General features: G+C 48.3%; 6 protein-coding genes across 6 annotated transcripts; 3 read left to right on the forward strand and 3 right to left on the reverse strand.

Moving 5' to 3' along the window:
- Positions 1 to 754: 754 nt before the first annotated feature.
- Positions 755 to 2,404, forward strand: N7495_006838 (acyltransferase family protein; the record flags this gene model as incomplete). The annotated part of the gene is made up of 1 exon (XM_057209489.1): positions 755 to 2,404. The coding sequence occupies one exon, from the start codon at positions 755 to 757 to the stop codon at positions 2,402 to 2,404; it is 1,650 nt and encodes a 549-aa protein (XP_057063263.1).
- A 732-nt stretch (positions 2,405 to 3,136) lies between these two features.
- N7495_006839 (uncharacterized protein) lies at positions 3,137 to 5,126 on the reverse strand (the record flags this gene model as incomplete). Its single annotated transcript, XM_057209490.1, has 4 exons — positions 3,137 to 3,555; positions 3,605 to 3,712; positions 3,740 to 4,346; positions 4,404 to 5,126. The coding sequence occupies 4 exons, from the start codon at positions 5,124 to 5,126 to the stop codon at positions 3,137 to 3,139; spliced, it is 1,857 nt and encodes a 618-aa protein (XP_057063264.1).
- Positions 5,127 to 5,451: 325 nt separating this feature from the next.
- On the forward strand, positions 5,452 to 6,675 carry N7495_006840 (putative pantetheine-phosphate adenylyltransferase; the record flags this gene model as incomplete). The annotated part of the gene is made up of 1 exon (XM_057209491.1): positions 5,452 to 6,675. The coding sequence occupies one exon, from the start codon at positions 5,452 to 5,454 to the stop codon at positions 6,673 to 6,675; it is 1,224 nt and encodes a 407-aa protein (XP_057063265.1).
- A 523-nt stretch (positions 6,676 to 7,198) lies between these two features.
- N7495_006841 (F-box domain protein) lies at positions 7,199 to 8,734 on the forward strand (the record flags this gene model as incomplete). Its single annotated transcript, XM_057209492.1, has 2 exons — positions 7,199 to 7,535; positions 7,635 to 8,734. The coding sequence occupies 2 exons, from the start codon at positions 7,199 to 7,201 to the stop codon at positions 8,732 to 8,734; spliced, it is 1,437 nt and encodes a 478-aa protein (XP_057063266.1).
- A 380-nt stretch (positions 8,735 to 9,114) lies between these two features.
- Positions 9,115 to 10,596, reverse strand: N7495_006842 (histidine phosphatase family protein; the record flags this gene model as incomplete). Its single annotated transcript, XM_057209493.1, has 1 exon — positions 9,115 to 10,596. One exon carries the CDS (start codon positions 10,594 to 10,596, stop codon positions 9,115 to 9,117), a length of 1,482 nt encoding a protein of 493 aa, XP_057063267.1.
- Positions 10,597 to 12,033: 1,437 nt separating this feature from the next.
- N7495_006843 (uncharacterized protein) lies at positions 12,034 to 13,422 on the reverse strand (the record flags this gene model as incomplete). Its single annotated transcript, XM_057209494.1, has 1 exon — positions 12,034 to 13,422. The coding sequence occupies one exon, from the start codon at positions 13,420 to 13,422 to the stop codon at positions 12,034 to 12,036; it is 1,389 nt and encodes a 462-aa protein (XP_057063268.1).
- Positions 13,423 to 13,679: the final 257 nt, after the last annotated feature.

Raw genomic sequence — 13,679 nt, forward strand, 5'->3', positions numbered from 1 at the left:
CGAATAACCCTAACAAACAGACTTTACATCAATAAATTGATATTCATTAGTAAAGTACCTCGGTATTTCATAAGAGTACTTAGATATGTTACTTTAAACTTCTATCAATCTACACTGCCATGTAGTTTATGGAAAGATTGATAAAAAGCCACAATGTAGATAGTCATGTGATTTGATATGTCATCAATCATGCCTCAGGTGTCACTATACACTTACAAGCTCTTTTCCTACCATTAACCATTAACCATTAAGTGCAAAGCTGGTATATATAGCTTATAGTTGAAGTTTATCGATCTAGGTATACTCAAAATATAAACCCAGTTACAAGGTTAGGGTTTCATCGTCTTTCCTATGTATCATATATAGTGTAGTTCGTGAAGACGGGCCAAAGCTGCAAATGGCAATAGATCAGCGACCATCCTGTCTCATCTCGCTCCTTCCCCTCTCTCTGTTTCACGAACCTGTCTTACTCTGACCTAGGTAGTTTGCACGGTATGACCTGATGATGTGAATAGACACACCTTATTCAAAGACGCGTTGAATTTTAGTCGCCTTTCTGCTGAATTTGGTGTTTATTGTCGGCGCTACGAGTTGACCTCCAATTTCCCAGCGCACGCACTTGAGCAACCTTGGCTGACTCGCTGGACGAGTCATCGCACATACCCTCATTTCTTTCAATGCTCTTTATTCCTTAGTCTTCTTTCCCTCAGAGTCTCATTTACATCGAGCCACAGTCAAGACAGTACCTCTGGCCATGGTATTTCACTCGGACCACCGGTTCGCAACGTCGAACATCCGTCTCAAAGACCTTGGAGACCTCGAAGACCTCGAATGCTCGTCTATTTCCTCCGAGGATAGCATCCCAGATCGCTCCTCCAATTGGACTCAATTCTCCCAATTCCATCCGTCGAACATCCTGGCGCATTCGAATGGACATGATTCACAAGATTGGCTCTCCTACATCGAGGAGATACTATACAAATTGACAGTTGTATTGGCACCGAGCTTTCTGCAGAATTATCTTGGAGTCAAAAACCACGAGCCTAACAAGCTACATGCTATCGCTGCACTCGATGGCTTGCGCGGCTGGGCTTGCCTACTTGTGTTCAATTTCCACCTCCTATTCACGTATACCTGGAAAGTCGCGATCGGATGGGGATTTGGTGAGAATAATTTTGGAATCCACCAGCTTCCCATCATCCATATGTTGATCTCGGGCCATATCATGGTGGCTATCTTTTTCGTCATTTCCGGCTATGTCCTCTCTTACAAGCCCCTGAAGACCATTCGATCACGGGATTTTGATCAAACGTTCACCACTCTAGCATCCTCTACATTCCGGCGAGGACTGCGTCTCTACATCCCATCCATCGTCGGACTCGCGTGTGTTTTCGTCGCAGTCCGACTGGGCATCTACAACTCCTCTTGGCACGTCATTAAGGAAGGTCACACGATCATGGGCACAAACGAACAACACCCACCTATCTACGGCACCTTTATGAGTCAGTTTTGGGACCTATATTACACCATTGGGCGTCTGGCGGACCCATTCGACTGGAACCTTTACTACAACAATTACAACCCACATCTCTGGACTATCCCATTGGAGTTCCGATGTTCGCTCGTCATTTTCTTAACAGCACTTGCAACCTCTCGACTAGGCTCACCCGTTCGCCTGTCTATAGTTGCCGGTATTATGTGGTTCTGTATACGTTACGGTCGCTGGGATATCGTCCTCTTCCTTGTTGGAATGATGATGGCTGAAGTCGATCTCATAAATGGAACCTGGGAGCAGCCTTCCAATACAGGGTCCCGCGCAACAGACTCAAACATCCACATACGCCTTCCGCCGAGTGGTAAAATTATCGCCAGCATTTCTCAGCGCCGTTTCTGGATCGCCGCATTTATAGTCGGCCTGTACTTCGGCTCGACCCCAAACCTCGGCTTCAAATGGACACCAGGCTACTGCTGGCTCTGGAACTTGACACCTAAGACATACCCCGAGCCACACCGGTTTCCGCAAACCATAGGTGCGGCTCTGATCGTGTTTAGCGTCAATCAATCACCGGCCATTCAGCAGCTATTTACCAATTCAGTCTCACAGTACCTAGGCAAGGTGTCATACGCTTTCTATATAGTCCACGGACCGATCCTTCACGCGCTAGGATATGCACTCATGCCCAATATCTGGCGCATTACGGGCAAAGAAACGAACTTTCAATTCTGCTTTGGACTCTTGATAAATTGGATGATTTGCTTGCCCGTCTCTATTTGGGCCGCCGATATTTTCTGGCGTGCTATTGACATTCATAGTGTCAAGTTTGCTCGCTGGGTAGAAGACTGGCTTACTGCTCAGCGTAAGCCGGTATCTATACCTCGGGATAATTCGCGATCTCACAATTAATTCAATGACATGGCTGGCTGGATCAGTATATCTCTTATTGTCATCACCGGAGTAGGCTTTGCAGCTTGTTTTCTTTTATCCAACTTTATCTCGTCCTTGTCTATTACAATACCCTTCTCAGTGGTCGAGTTTGTACATTAAAGCTAATTACAAGGATTCATTGATATCAGCAACACTTGAAACGATTTAAAACTTCCAAGGCTCTGCTGTTCACTGCATAGTGTAAGCTGTCAATTTGTTTAAGAGGTATAACCCTGGAAGGGGTCTAGACAGAAAAAAGTGCAAAAAGAATAAGGTTAAAAGGGGTGCTATGCTACCCAAAATATTTGGTGTATCATTCATTCATTCATAGTTGTTCCAAAATCAGGCGATATCCTTGTTCCAACTGATCAACAAGAAAGAAATCAAGTCATATCGCAGCCGGCTTATTCTTACTCGACCCTGGAAATGTAATGCAAGCAAAGGACCATTGCACAAGAACGAGGAAGCTAGGAAAGTGAGGGTACAAGACAAAGAGTGGGTCAAGTAGGAATCACGAAAGGATAGGTAAAAGATAGTGGAAGAAACACATCCGCGAGCAAAGGTAAATGGATCTAGAGAGAACCATATTATGCCGACTGGACGGGGAGACACCAAAGGACGCAGGTGAAATTCTTCCAGTAGTATCGTGCAGGTCCGTGAGGGAAAATTGACACCTCATCTTTGGCCTATCAATTCTCCAATAAACAAGGTCTATAGCGACACGCCCCATATTCCCCGTCCACCACAGACACCCAACCATTCCCGCGTATGGCCCGAGTGGTTTGGTCCCCCTTGAGGAGACCAGCTAATGTTAGAAACTTCGTAATCACATTGCCAAGCGGCGGCAGGGCCGCGCTCAGAGGCTGCGACAGGGACAGCTGGGTTCTGACCAGATGAGGAAACGGGTGCGGCATTATGTTGGTTAATCAAGTCCCAGATCAGAACAAGACTATCATCACCACCGGATGCTAGGACACCGCGGCAGTTTGGTGACCATTCGACACAGTTCAACGCGGCCGAGTGACCCTTCAGTTCTAAAAGAGCTTGACCTGGTTGCCGGACGTCAAGAACGCGAACAACGCTGGAATCCTGGGAAAATGTGGCTAGAAGATGGGCATCATGGGGGGAAGCTGGCAAATAGTTAGACAAGTTTGTTGAAGATGTACAAAGATAATCTACCTGCGATCCTGAGTAGAGGCGGAGGGAATATGCCCGACTGTGATGGGCCGGATGGACTGGAATTGCCGGAATTCATCACCGCTTCAAGAAGTTTAGTATTTGAACTGCCTGTATATGTGTCTAGAGAGAACTTACGCTTTGGATCAGTCTTGTCTGAAGGTTCATATATGATAGTACTATGCTCGAGGCTTCGAAGATCGAACATACGCACACTGCCGTCAGCACCGCAGCTGACAAAGACGTCAACACTGTTAGCACAGAAGCGAACGTCAAATACTTCCTTGTCGTGGGCAATAAGCTGTGTCTTGGCAGTCAATGTAGGGATATCCCAGATCGTACAAGTTGTGTCAATACTGGATGTGATGATAAGACTTGGAGAGATTGTGTTCCAGTCTAACGAAGTAATTGGCGCGGTATGCTCAGGCGACTTGGAGTTTGAGAGTAGGGCCAAAGGTGAAAGTTTGGCCGCCGGAGCCTCCCTTTGGCTGGAGGAGCGAGTGATGGAATTCGAGCTTTGTAAAGGCTGTGAATTCGGGAGGGACCACAAGCGAAGGTGGTCGCCCGACGTGGCGAGCAGATCGGTGGACTGTTTTTGAGATGAGGGAGGTTCCCACAGGATGCGCGTGACAGGATAAGAGTGTGTTGCCTCGGCAGTTTTCACATATTCTAGCTTGATTTGATCAGCCGCAGCGTCAGGAGTATCTGGGTCAGGCTGGGCCCAATGTGTATCGATAATTTGAATCTTGGAATGCAGTCAGCTTTGAGTGGTAGTCAGAAAATGTGGGAAAATTGCGCCTACAAAGTTATGGTTGTCTTCGAGGTAGCTCCCAACAGCCATTTTTCCTCCGAACGAACTCGAGTTTCCAGGAATTGGCCATTTGCACCAATCAACAGCATATATTGGCCAGGGTGCAAGGTAATTGCTGTTTGTAGGAACATTATTGTCTGTATGATACGAAGACAGTCCTGGGCTCATGAACGATTCTCCAAGATTGTGGTCGCCTGAGAGCCGAATGTCGGCCAGTCCCAGCGGCGAGTATTTGGACCCTTGCGGGGTTTGGGGCGAAAATACACCTCCTGGAGATGAGGGATACTTGGAACCTTCAGCGGTTCCCTGTTGCTTAAACATGGACTGGTCAAATCCAGCCGGACTGGAGCGTGAATGGCTGTGTGAGTTGATCATGCTTGTGCGATGACCGGTCTGCTGGGTTGAAGAGTAGGTGGGGACGCCCGACGGAGCTGTATGGGTGGAGATAGCTTGGGGGCGATGTTGGTTTCCAGGAGTCAACGAACCCGGAAGAGCACCACTGCTATTGGAGCCGTATTTGAGGGGCTGGGAACTGGAGTGCACATTGATCGATGGGACATGGGCTGCACCTGCATCTGGGGAGGTGGGGTATTCGTGTGATGATTGCTGGCGCGAGCTTGAATTGGCCAACCCCGTCGATGGAATATGCAGCTCTTCTGGTTGGCGCCCGAACACGTCGGATCGACGAGATGAGTCGAATGAGGAATTCGACATGGTGTCTCAATCGCGCCTCTTAAGTAGGGGCAATAGTGGATGGGGGAGTCTGAGCTCCACTCCCCTCGGGACTGAAAGTAGTCTAGTATAAGAGTGGCACTTCAAAGTGCTCCAGAGGATGAATGGAGTGAGCTGGCAAAACCCCACTAGATGAAAGAAGCAAAGTTACATTGGGCTTAGGCGCAGCTTCACGAGGTGTGTGTTTCTGCGACTGGGTGTGCCCGCGCTGAGTCAGCTTTCCCCAGGTCACTTGGCTTGTTTATTAGATCTCTCTCTCTCTATTCTCTTGCACATAGCTTTATTTCTATACATGGAATCCTCTGAAATGAATCCCATAGAGGCTGTCACCACCTCTCCATCTGCCCTCCTGCTACTTCCACCACCACCATCCTTCTCGTTTGATCAAGTCAAAGATGTATTTGAGACTGCGGTATCAGATGCCCTGGTGAAACTCCAGAAGACCCCTAACCGTTCTGGGTGTGCACCGACCCTCGACATTGCTGCAGATATTCCTGGATTATTATCTCCTGCCTGCAGACCTCGATCAAAGATCTTCCCTCAACTACAACATTACCTTACCAGTATTTATACTCTAATTGGGGCCGTCGCAACAGAGCGTAGTATTGAACTAGACACGCCCGGTGGTATTAATACGAGGGTAATTTTCGTCGACTCTTCACTCTCTCATCAAATATTTGCATCTGCTAGCCGTTCAGCAATTGGGCCAATTCTCGATCTGCAGACTCTGGCAGAGGCAGTGCAAAGCCAGTATCGAAAATGGTCCCACATATTTTATTTGGGCAGCAAAGCTGGCAAAGAGCTAGCTCAGGCCTTTGTGAGTCTTGCCCCGAGTTCTTCACAAGATCGCATGACATCGATCCTTCAGTCGTTCAGTTGCGGGGACTGGTCTGTTCCGCTGCCTGTGCTGGTTCCTGAGGATCAGCAGTCGTCAATGCCCCACTATTCGGTGGCGGTGGGAGGTACTTTTGATCATCTTCATCTTGGTCACAAGCTTCTCCTCACGGCTACGGCTTTGGCCTTGGAGCCTTCATATGCAACCGATGAAAGCCAAGAATCGCTGTTAACAGTCGGAGTGACTGGAGACGCACTGTTGGTAAATAAGAAGTATGCGGAGTTTTTAGAAGACTGGAACCAGCGCTTCCTTGTCAGTCAAGGGTTTCTCATGGACATCATGAATTTCTCGGGCTCTTTGGAGGTGAATAAGACCATCACCCCCGACGGAAAAGGAAGTTTGATCCTCACGACCATCCAACCACACAGTCCAGGAACAGGAGTGACGTTGAAGTTTGTGGAGTTCTTCGATATATGTGGACCCACAGTCACCGATGAAGGTATCAGTGCGCTTGTGCTATCCAAGGAAACACAAGCCGGAGGGGCTATAGTGAATAATGAGCGAGTGAAGAAGGGATGGAAGCCACTGGTTATATTTGAAGTGGATGTGCTTCAGACGGGAGAGACAATGAATACCGAAGGATTCGAATCCAAAATCAGCAGCACAAACATTCGACGCACGCTATCCAAGGCATGAAGGGGATTTCAAGACATGAAAGAGAATCCTATAAATATAATTTGAGGGGCTACGAGAGTAAATTGAAGAAGGGGTGAGAGATTAGTAGCTTATGAACCAATCTAGTCCTTTAGAGCGAGTCTTTCCACCACACCTCCATCACTCTGCAGATGTGACAAGCGGGATGGCCTGCATTGGTTTCATGTCCAACCCCCTCATCACCTCCCAACTAACCTGACTCGTTGAATCTGCAGGTTCGCGATGGGCCCGCAGCCTTGATCAATCATGTGATTGCTATAGGAAATGCAGCGCTAACCGAATCCTCGGTCGCGATTGTTAGGGCGAGGGATGGTGAGACAAGCACCGAAAGGTAAATTGTTCACGACTGGCTTTAATCACTGCTTATTTTTATTTTATTTTCGTTAGTTCTTCTCACCGTGCGCCCCCAACGATTTCTCCCGTAGAACGCTAGATCTTTCTTCTTCTTCCTTTCTTCCTTCCATGTTGCTGCTATTCATTCCAGCCGAAATATCGGCTGACGATCATGGATCAGTCTCCCATGCAGCATCTTCCGGACGAGCTATTAAGCGACATTCTGTCATTTCTACTAGACTCCAGGCCTCAAGCACTTGACATAGGCGGGCGTAATGGCCTTGAAGCTGAATCTCAGACCATTAGGCTTGGAGAAGCTTCCGATCTCGATCGGTTTCGTCTCGTCTGTAAACGATTCATGCGGATCGGCACTCCTCGACAATTCTCACGCTTCAACTTACGCTTTTCTGAACATGGATTCCGCAGACTCGGGGACCTGCTGGAAATGCAGCTAGCCTGCTACGTGAAATCAGTGACTTACCTTGTGCGACCCTTCTATCAAGGCAGCGGTATCGTTCTCCATCTGTCCAGTTGAAAAAAAAAAAGAAATGAAAAGAAGAAAAAGAAAGGAGTTAAAAGAATCAAACACGGCTGACAACAGATTATAGGATGGATGCCGATGCTACGCACGCTTGGCTTCGAGGATCCTACTCTGGCCCAAGTACACATCCGCCGATTCAGAGAACAGACGAGATTGGTCGAGAACAACCGCGACCTTGTACAGCTACGCAAGGCTATGGAGGCATTTTCATCACTTCAGGAGATCAAACTCCTTCGCTTACAAGACAAAGCCGACGACGATCTACTAGATTTCATTCGCGATCACTCCATCCGACGCGCGGAGGGTACAAGCTTGCGCACAACCCGGTTCGACTGGGAATCGGCCTGTTCACGCGCAGTAACAAATCTCGGCATATCCATTCTCGGTTCCCAGCAATGCACTTCTATCCGCTTCATCGGCCCGCAGATCAGCCCCGAAGCAACTCTCCAGCTCCTGCGAGCTCCCCCCACAACCTTCACAGCAATTGGCAGCCGTCTCACCAGCCTTGACATCAACTTCCACTCCCACACGGACATTACCGCAACCATGTCCGACCTTTCAGGGGTGTTCCGTCGGGTTTTCACCGAAGCCCAAAATCTTGTCACAATAAAAATCGGCTTCCCTCCCAAATCACCACTCAACCTCGCCCTTGAGGCTATCTTCCATAACATCTCTTGGAAAACCCTGCGCACACTCGGTCTGAAGGGATGGCGCTTGCACGCCGAAGAGATCATCTCATTAGCCCGTCGACACCGCTCCCAACTACGTGACTTGCGCTTGAACGCCGTCTATGTACGACCGGGTGGCCGCTGGATAGACGTTCTCTCCGTCCTCCGTGTCGAGATGAAACAATTAAACCATCTAGACCTGACAGACATCGACTACTCTGGCAATTTTGACGCTGTTTTTCTTACCAGCGGCGTTGAGGTATTCGATGACCCTCTCAGCATTACTCCCATATCCTCTTCCTTGTCCAATGCAACAAGCGCATTCCCGCCGCAGCCAGATCTCTTAGATAAAGTGCGTGACCTTGCGACAGTTGATCTGGGGGATAATGGTCTTCACGTCCATCGGGACCAAGGTCATCTCTGGGAGGCATGGGTTCTTTCTGGACTGCGCATGCAAGATGTTCATAGCAATAGCAGTGTCATGAATGAGGAAAGATGAGTGGAATATACGCTACGTATTGATTTGGAGTTGGCGGCCTGGATGATATTTACACCTCTCATTTTTTTTTTTTGCAAATTTATACCAGTCACCTGTATTCAAATGCTTCTGTTTATGTTCATTTGGACCTAGATAAAATCCCGAGGTCCGTTGATGCTGCCCATTTGCGCAGCTGCTTCGGTTCTTTCAGCTACCTAAATATTTTGTATATACAGAAATGCAATAATCAATGTCATTGCCATGATTCATGTGCTAAAAAGGGCACATCAAAACTCAACATCAGTGTCCTTGGGTATGAGGGTATCAAGTCAAACAAAAAGTGCAAAACAAAGCTAAGAATCAAAGATTCAGCCATTTCCATGACAGTTCAGATTGAAAACCTAAGTATAACAGGCGTTCCAATCCCCACCAGTCTTCGCAAAGTCAAGTGCACGAACAAATTCATCAAGCCGACACCTCCCCAACGAATCAATAGTGCAGCCATGTAGCGGCACAACGCGATCATTAACAAGCACACGAACCAGTGGATCGGGCTTACTCTTCCCACGACACTGCATGACCTCGACATAAGCACGCGCGGCAAAAGGCACAGTCCACGCAGCGGAAAAGCCATCTTCCACTCCAACTGACGCAGCGTGATTAGGCTGAAGTGGTACGGTGCCGTTATACAGACCCAGCGCGGAGAAAATTGGTATCATGCCGTTGTCATGGGTGAAATCAATATAGAGGGAGCGAGAGAGAGGAAATGTAGGGGCATTTGGAGCGTCCAGGGTATGATTCGTAGACGTGTCGTCGTGGACGGCTGTGTGGGTCAGACGAGCTATGAGCTCGTTGACGAAGCCAACGCCTTGGGTTGGGCCGAGTTGGTTTCCGGCGCCGAAGCCGTAGTATTTACTCAGTGACTGGAGGTAGTCGTATTGGATCCATTCTGCGTCGGTGAAGAGGGCGCAGAAGGGGGATTGGACTTTTCCGTCGGCTGTTTTGGAGAGCGTGTCGAAGGGGCACATATCCATTAGGTAGACGACTTCTTTGTTTGAGAGGGTGACCCCTGGTAAGCTGGATTCTAGGCGGGACTTGATGCCTGGTGCGAAGATGGCTGTGTAGTTGTCTGAAATGTTGTCGCCAAGCTCACTGGCCTCAAAGGCTGGACAGGTGTTGTGGTTGAGGGTGTTGTTCATGCCTGTGTCTTCGGATATAACCACGTTGATTGTGGGACTTGATTGGTTCTTCTTAGCGGCATTATCTTGGGTCTTAGATTGATTGAAGCCTTGGATGAAGAATTCGCCCGATTCAATCACACGGGAAGAGCCTGATGAGCGGATGAATGGGATGTAATCTCGTGTGAGGGCTTTGTATCGGTTGTAAAACTTGATGCCTGAATTTACCATCTCACGCTCACCGAATGGGATCAGATCATCGCTGCCCAACGAGTAATTGTACGAGCGCAAAAATTGAGTCTTGTCCTTGTAGGCTGTAGCGTTGGCCTGTATAGCTTCTAGGAGCTTCTTGTACTTCTTGCTCTTGGATGCAGTGGGATATCGTGCACCATGGCGCGACAGGGCCTGCACAAAAGTAACATCGCATTCGTTTGGAATAGCGCCATTGATACCCTCCTCAGCGAGGGAGAAGTAAGGCGAGTAGGCGCCCCAGTGGTGGGATATATTAGTGAAACACTGATAACCACCTTTGACCCCGTTGCAGAACTCGCGCCGAGGGATGACCTTGTCATTTCTAGAAAGCGACAGCTTTATCAGGTCACTGAAATTATCATCTCGAACTCGCAGAAAAGCGTGGGGTTCATACCCAGTCACTAGGTATATCAGACCCAGGATTACGACTACCAGCGTGGAGGCGATAGACATGATAGTCCACTTGTGTAAGTTCCTGGGCCTGGGGTATTCTTCAAGTGCACCTGCAAGCAAATTCTTTTCTTCTTCATTACTGAGTCTGGATCGGCCCGACATTCTCATTTTCAATTTCCTGGGCAAGGTTGGAAGGTTTAAGTCCCGAGATTGTCACACAAGTTTATACTGCCTACCTTGGGTAGTATATGTCCCGCACAACCACTCGGCTCCGACTCAACAGGGATTCAGCTGTCACGACTCACTTGCAAGAGAGAGGAAAAAAAAAACACTTGAACCGGTATTCTTTAGATTTGGTCTAGGGTTGAAGCAGTTGCCCGTGATCGCATTCTAGTTGCTGATTGGCTACACTTCACGTGATCAGACGGCAGGCCTCGGTACTTCAAAGGTACCCCCTTTACAAGGCTAGTAATAGTAAAACTCAAGTACTATTTATGTACCTATCAACCTCACACAATGCCATTATATTCGATCTGCAACTCTGTCCGACATCTCGATTTAGATGACACTTAAGCATGAACCCTGCACAGGCTGCACTGGTACCTAGGTATGCCTAAGAACGAGGCTGAGCCTTGACCTGTCACAAATTAAATACCACAAATACCACCTAAACCGTTGACAGCTTGAGATGGATCCTCCATATGTAAGGGGGTTTTCAGATCCATGGTTCAGATGGTAGCTCACAACTTGACTAAAACTTACATTTGACCGCAAAATCAAGTACTCTAATTCTATCTACCTTGCGAACACTTGGATAGCTGCCATTTCATTTTTATTTTTATTTTTATTTTTATTTTCATTATCTATATTATGCGAACAGAAACTGCAGTGACCGCTGAATTGCAGATCACTTGTCAATTGGGCAGTATTCGATAGATGAAATCTTCTAAAATAGACTCTAGACCCCAATCGAACACTGGAAGCAATCTCAAGGCTCTACCTAGATTAATTCAAGTATGCAGGTATGTAGGTATGCAGGTATGCAAGTGTAGAATGAGAAAATTGAAATAAATGAATAATCTTCGCCGTGGAGGTATCACCGCTAGAAGCCGAACAACACAGTATAAAAAATAAGCAATAAAAAATAAACAAAAATAAACAATAAACAATAAACAATGGAGATGGGGAATAGACTTTTGTTTTTTCCAGGCAACGAGACAGAACGGACTCCGAAAAGAGATCAAATGCCACAGAGAGATGCATGATAGTACTACATACGCCCAACCTGAAAAGACGCAGGCGCAGTAAATAGAAAGCAGAAAATTGATCCTTGTAAGCCAAAAAAAAAAGCAAGTGCGCTGTAAAGCAACAAGTCAGAAACTGCTAGCTCATAACAGTGTATATGATGGGAAAAATTGACGAGGGGAATTTCTAATAGATATCCACATAGGAAAATAAAGTCAACATGTCTAATAAGCAATCGGAATAGTAATCTTGTCAAGGTCGTGACCAGGACCCAAACGGCGGTAAAGATCCAGGCCCAGAAACTGTTGGTCCTGGAAGCCAAGTTCCCTGAGGCATTGGCGAGTCTACCAATCTGCCCGGATGTCCAGGCGCAGAGCCCGCTGGGAGATGCTGTGAGACTGATGTAGATCTCAAATCCTCAGTGGCCCATGGTTGTAGCGTAGGGACAGATTCGGTAGAAATTTCAGGAGTTATACCTGTAGATCGAGGTGAGGGTGGTCTGGGAGCTAGTTGGCTCAAAGGCATTGAGTGGACGAGATGGTCACGGAAGACATCACGCTCAGAGCGATAGTAGTCTCTTTGCTGAGTCAGGGAACGGATTTCCTCGCTTTGTCGACGAACTGTGTCCAGGTGACGTTGGATCTCATCCTGCTGGGAATTTAATCGCTGCTCTAGCTGCATCTCATTGCGCTTCCTATTGCGAAAGCGCCGGGAGGCGTTACTGTTTGCTTTTCGTTTCTCGGCCTGGCTGGATGAGCCTGTTTTAAGATCTAGCACACATGGTATTAGGCCTGGTGTTGAGGTATCCTCTGTCCTGCTTCGTGGACCGGCTGTTGCTGGAATGCCTCTGGTCATGGAGTCTATCGTCATGTAGGAAGTTGGGGCTCCTGAGTAAGGCGTGCTTGGCATGGAAGTAGTGGGAACTGCTGGTGAAACATGCCCATAGTGACTGTAGCCCGAATGAGGCGTTGCTGGAGGCGTTTCTTGAGAATTGGGACTCGTTAACTGCCCCGTACCTATGCTGGCCCGCTGGGAATGTATAACTGGTGTCGATTGTGTTGCTGCTGCAGACGAGGGCTGAGTGCTGGGTATTGATGGGATGGAGCGAAGTGAAGAATCTAGCATGAGAGGAGAACTGACAGCAGGAAGCTGACGCAAACCAGCCATAGACGGGTTATGTGGAGCTAGCGGGGAATGCGAGACGCTGGATTGTGCGGAGTGCCTGTCTCCAGCACTAACAAACCGTGAAGAGCCCGGGTTGATCATCGGCCTCGAACGCGACCTGGGAGACAAGGGCTGCTGCGCTAGCGGGTGAATTGATCGCGGCGCTGGCGAAGAGCCCTGTCGTGGTCGGGGAGATGATGTAGGACTAGGTAGGCTCCGCTGTTCACGATTGCCTGGTGTCAGATCGGCAGTCATCTGGGCTGGCGAGTTCAAGATAGCATGTACACCAATAGACCGTGAGGATGCGGACTCTAGCGGTGGCTCCACAGGTCCATATGGATGCCAGGATTGTGGACGAGGACGCAGTAGTTGACGCCTAGAAGAGTAAGGGCTCGCAGACCCATGCTCGTCAATCACATTGCGATCTTCAGAAGTCACATCGTCGGACAATGGACCTGCGCGCAGAGGCTCCGACATAGACGGATGTCCTGAACTGGCTTGGGGCTTAGGGCATGACCGAAACCCCCCTCCCTCTGTGTTACCGGGAGTCTCACGAGCAGTATGAGAGAGGGAGGAAGGCGGATAGCGTGAATCAGCAGGATAATAAGACAGCTTTGGAGGGTGTAACGGTCCCGAGTAGGAAGCAGTCCAGACGTTGAGACCCAGAGTAGCCACGATGAAGAGATGTCAGGGGGAAAATAGGTAAGAGGAGGTAGATTCAGGATGACACTCTT

The sequence above is a fragment of the Penicillium taxi genome, assembly GCF_028828555.1.
Source record: "Penicillium taxi strain IBT 34144 chromosome Unknown utg000004l_segment0_segment0, whole genome shotgun sequence".
NCBI classification, from domain to species: domain Eukaryota; kingdom Fungi; phylum Ascomycota; class Eurotiomycetes; order Eurotiales; family Aspergillaceae; genus Penicillium; species Penicillium taxi.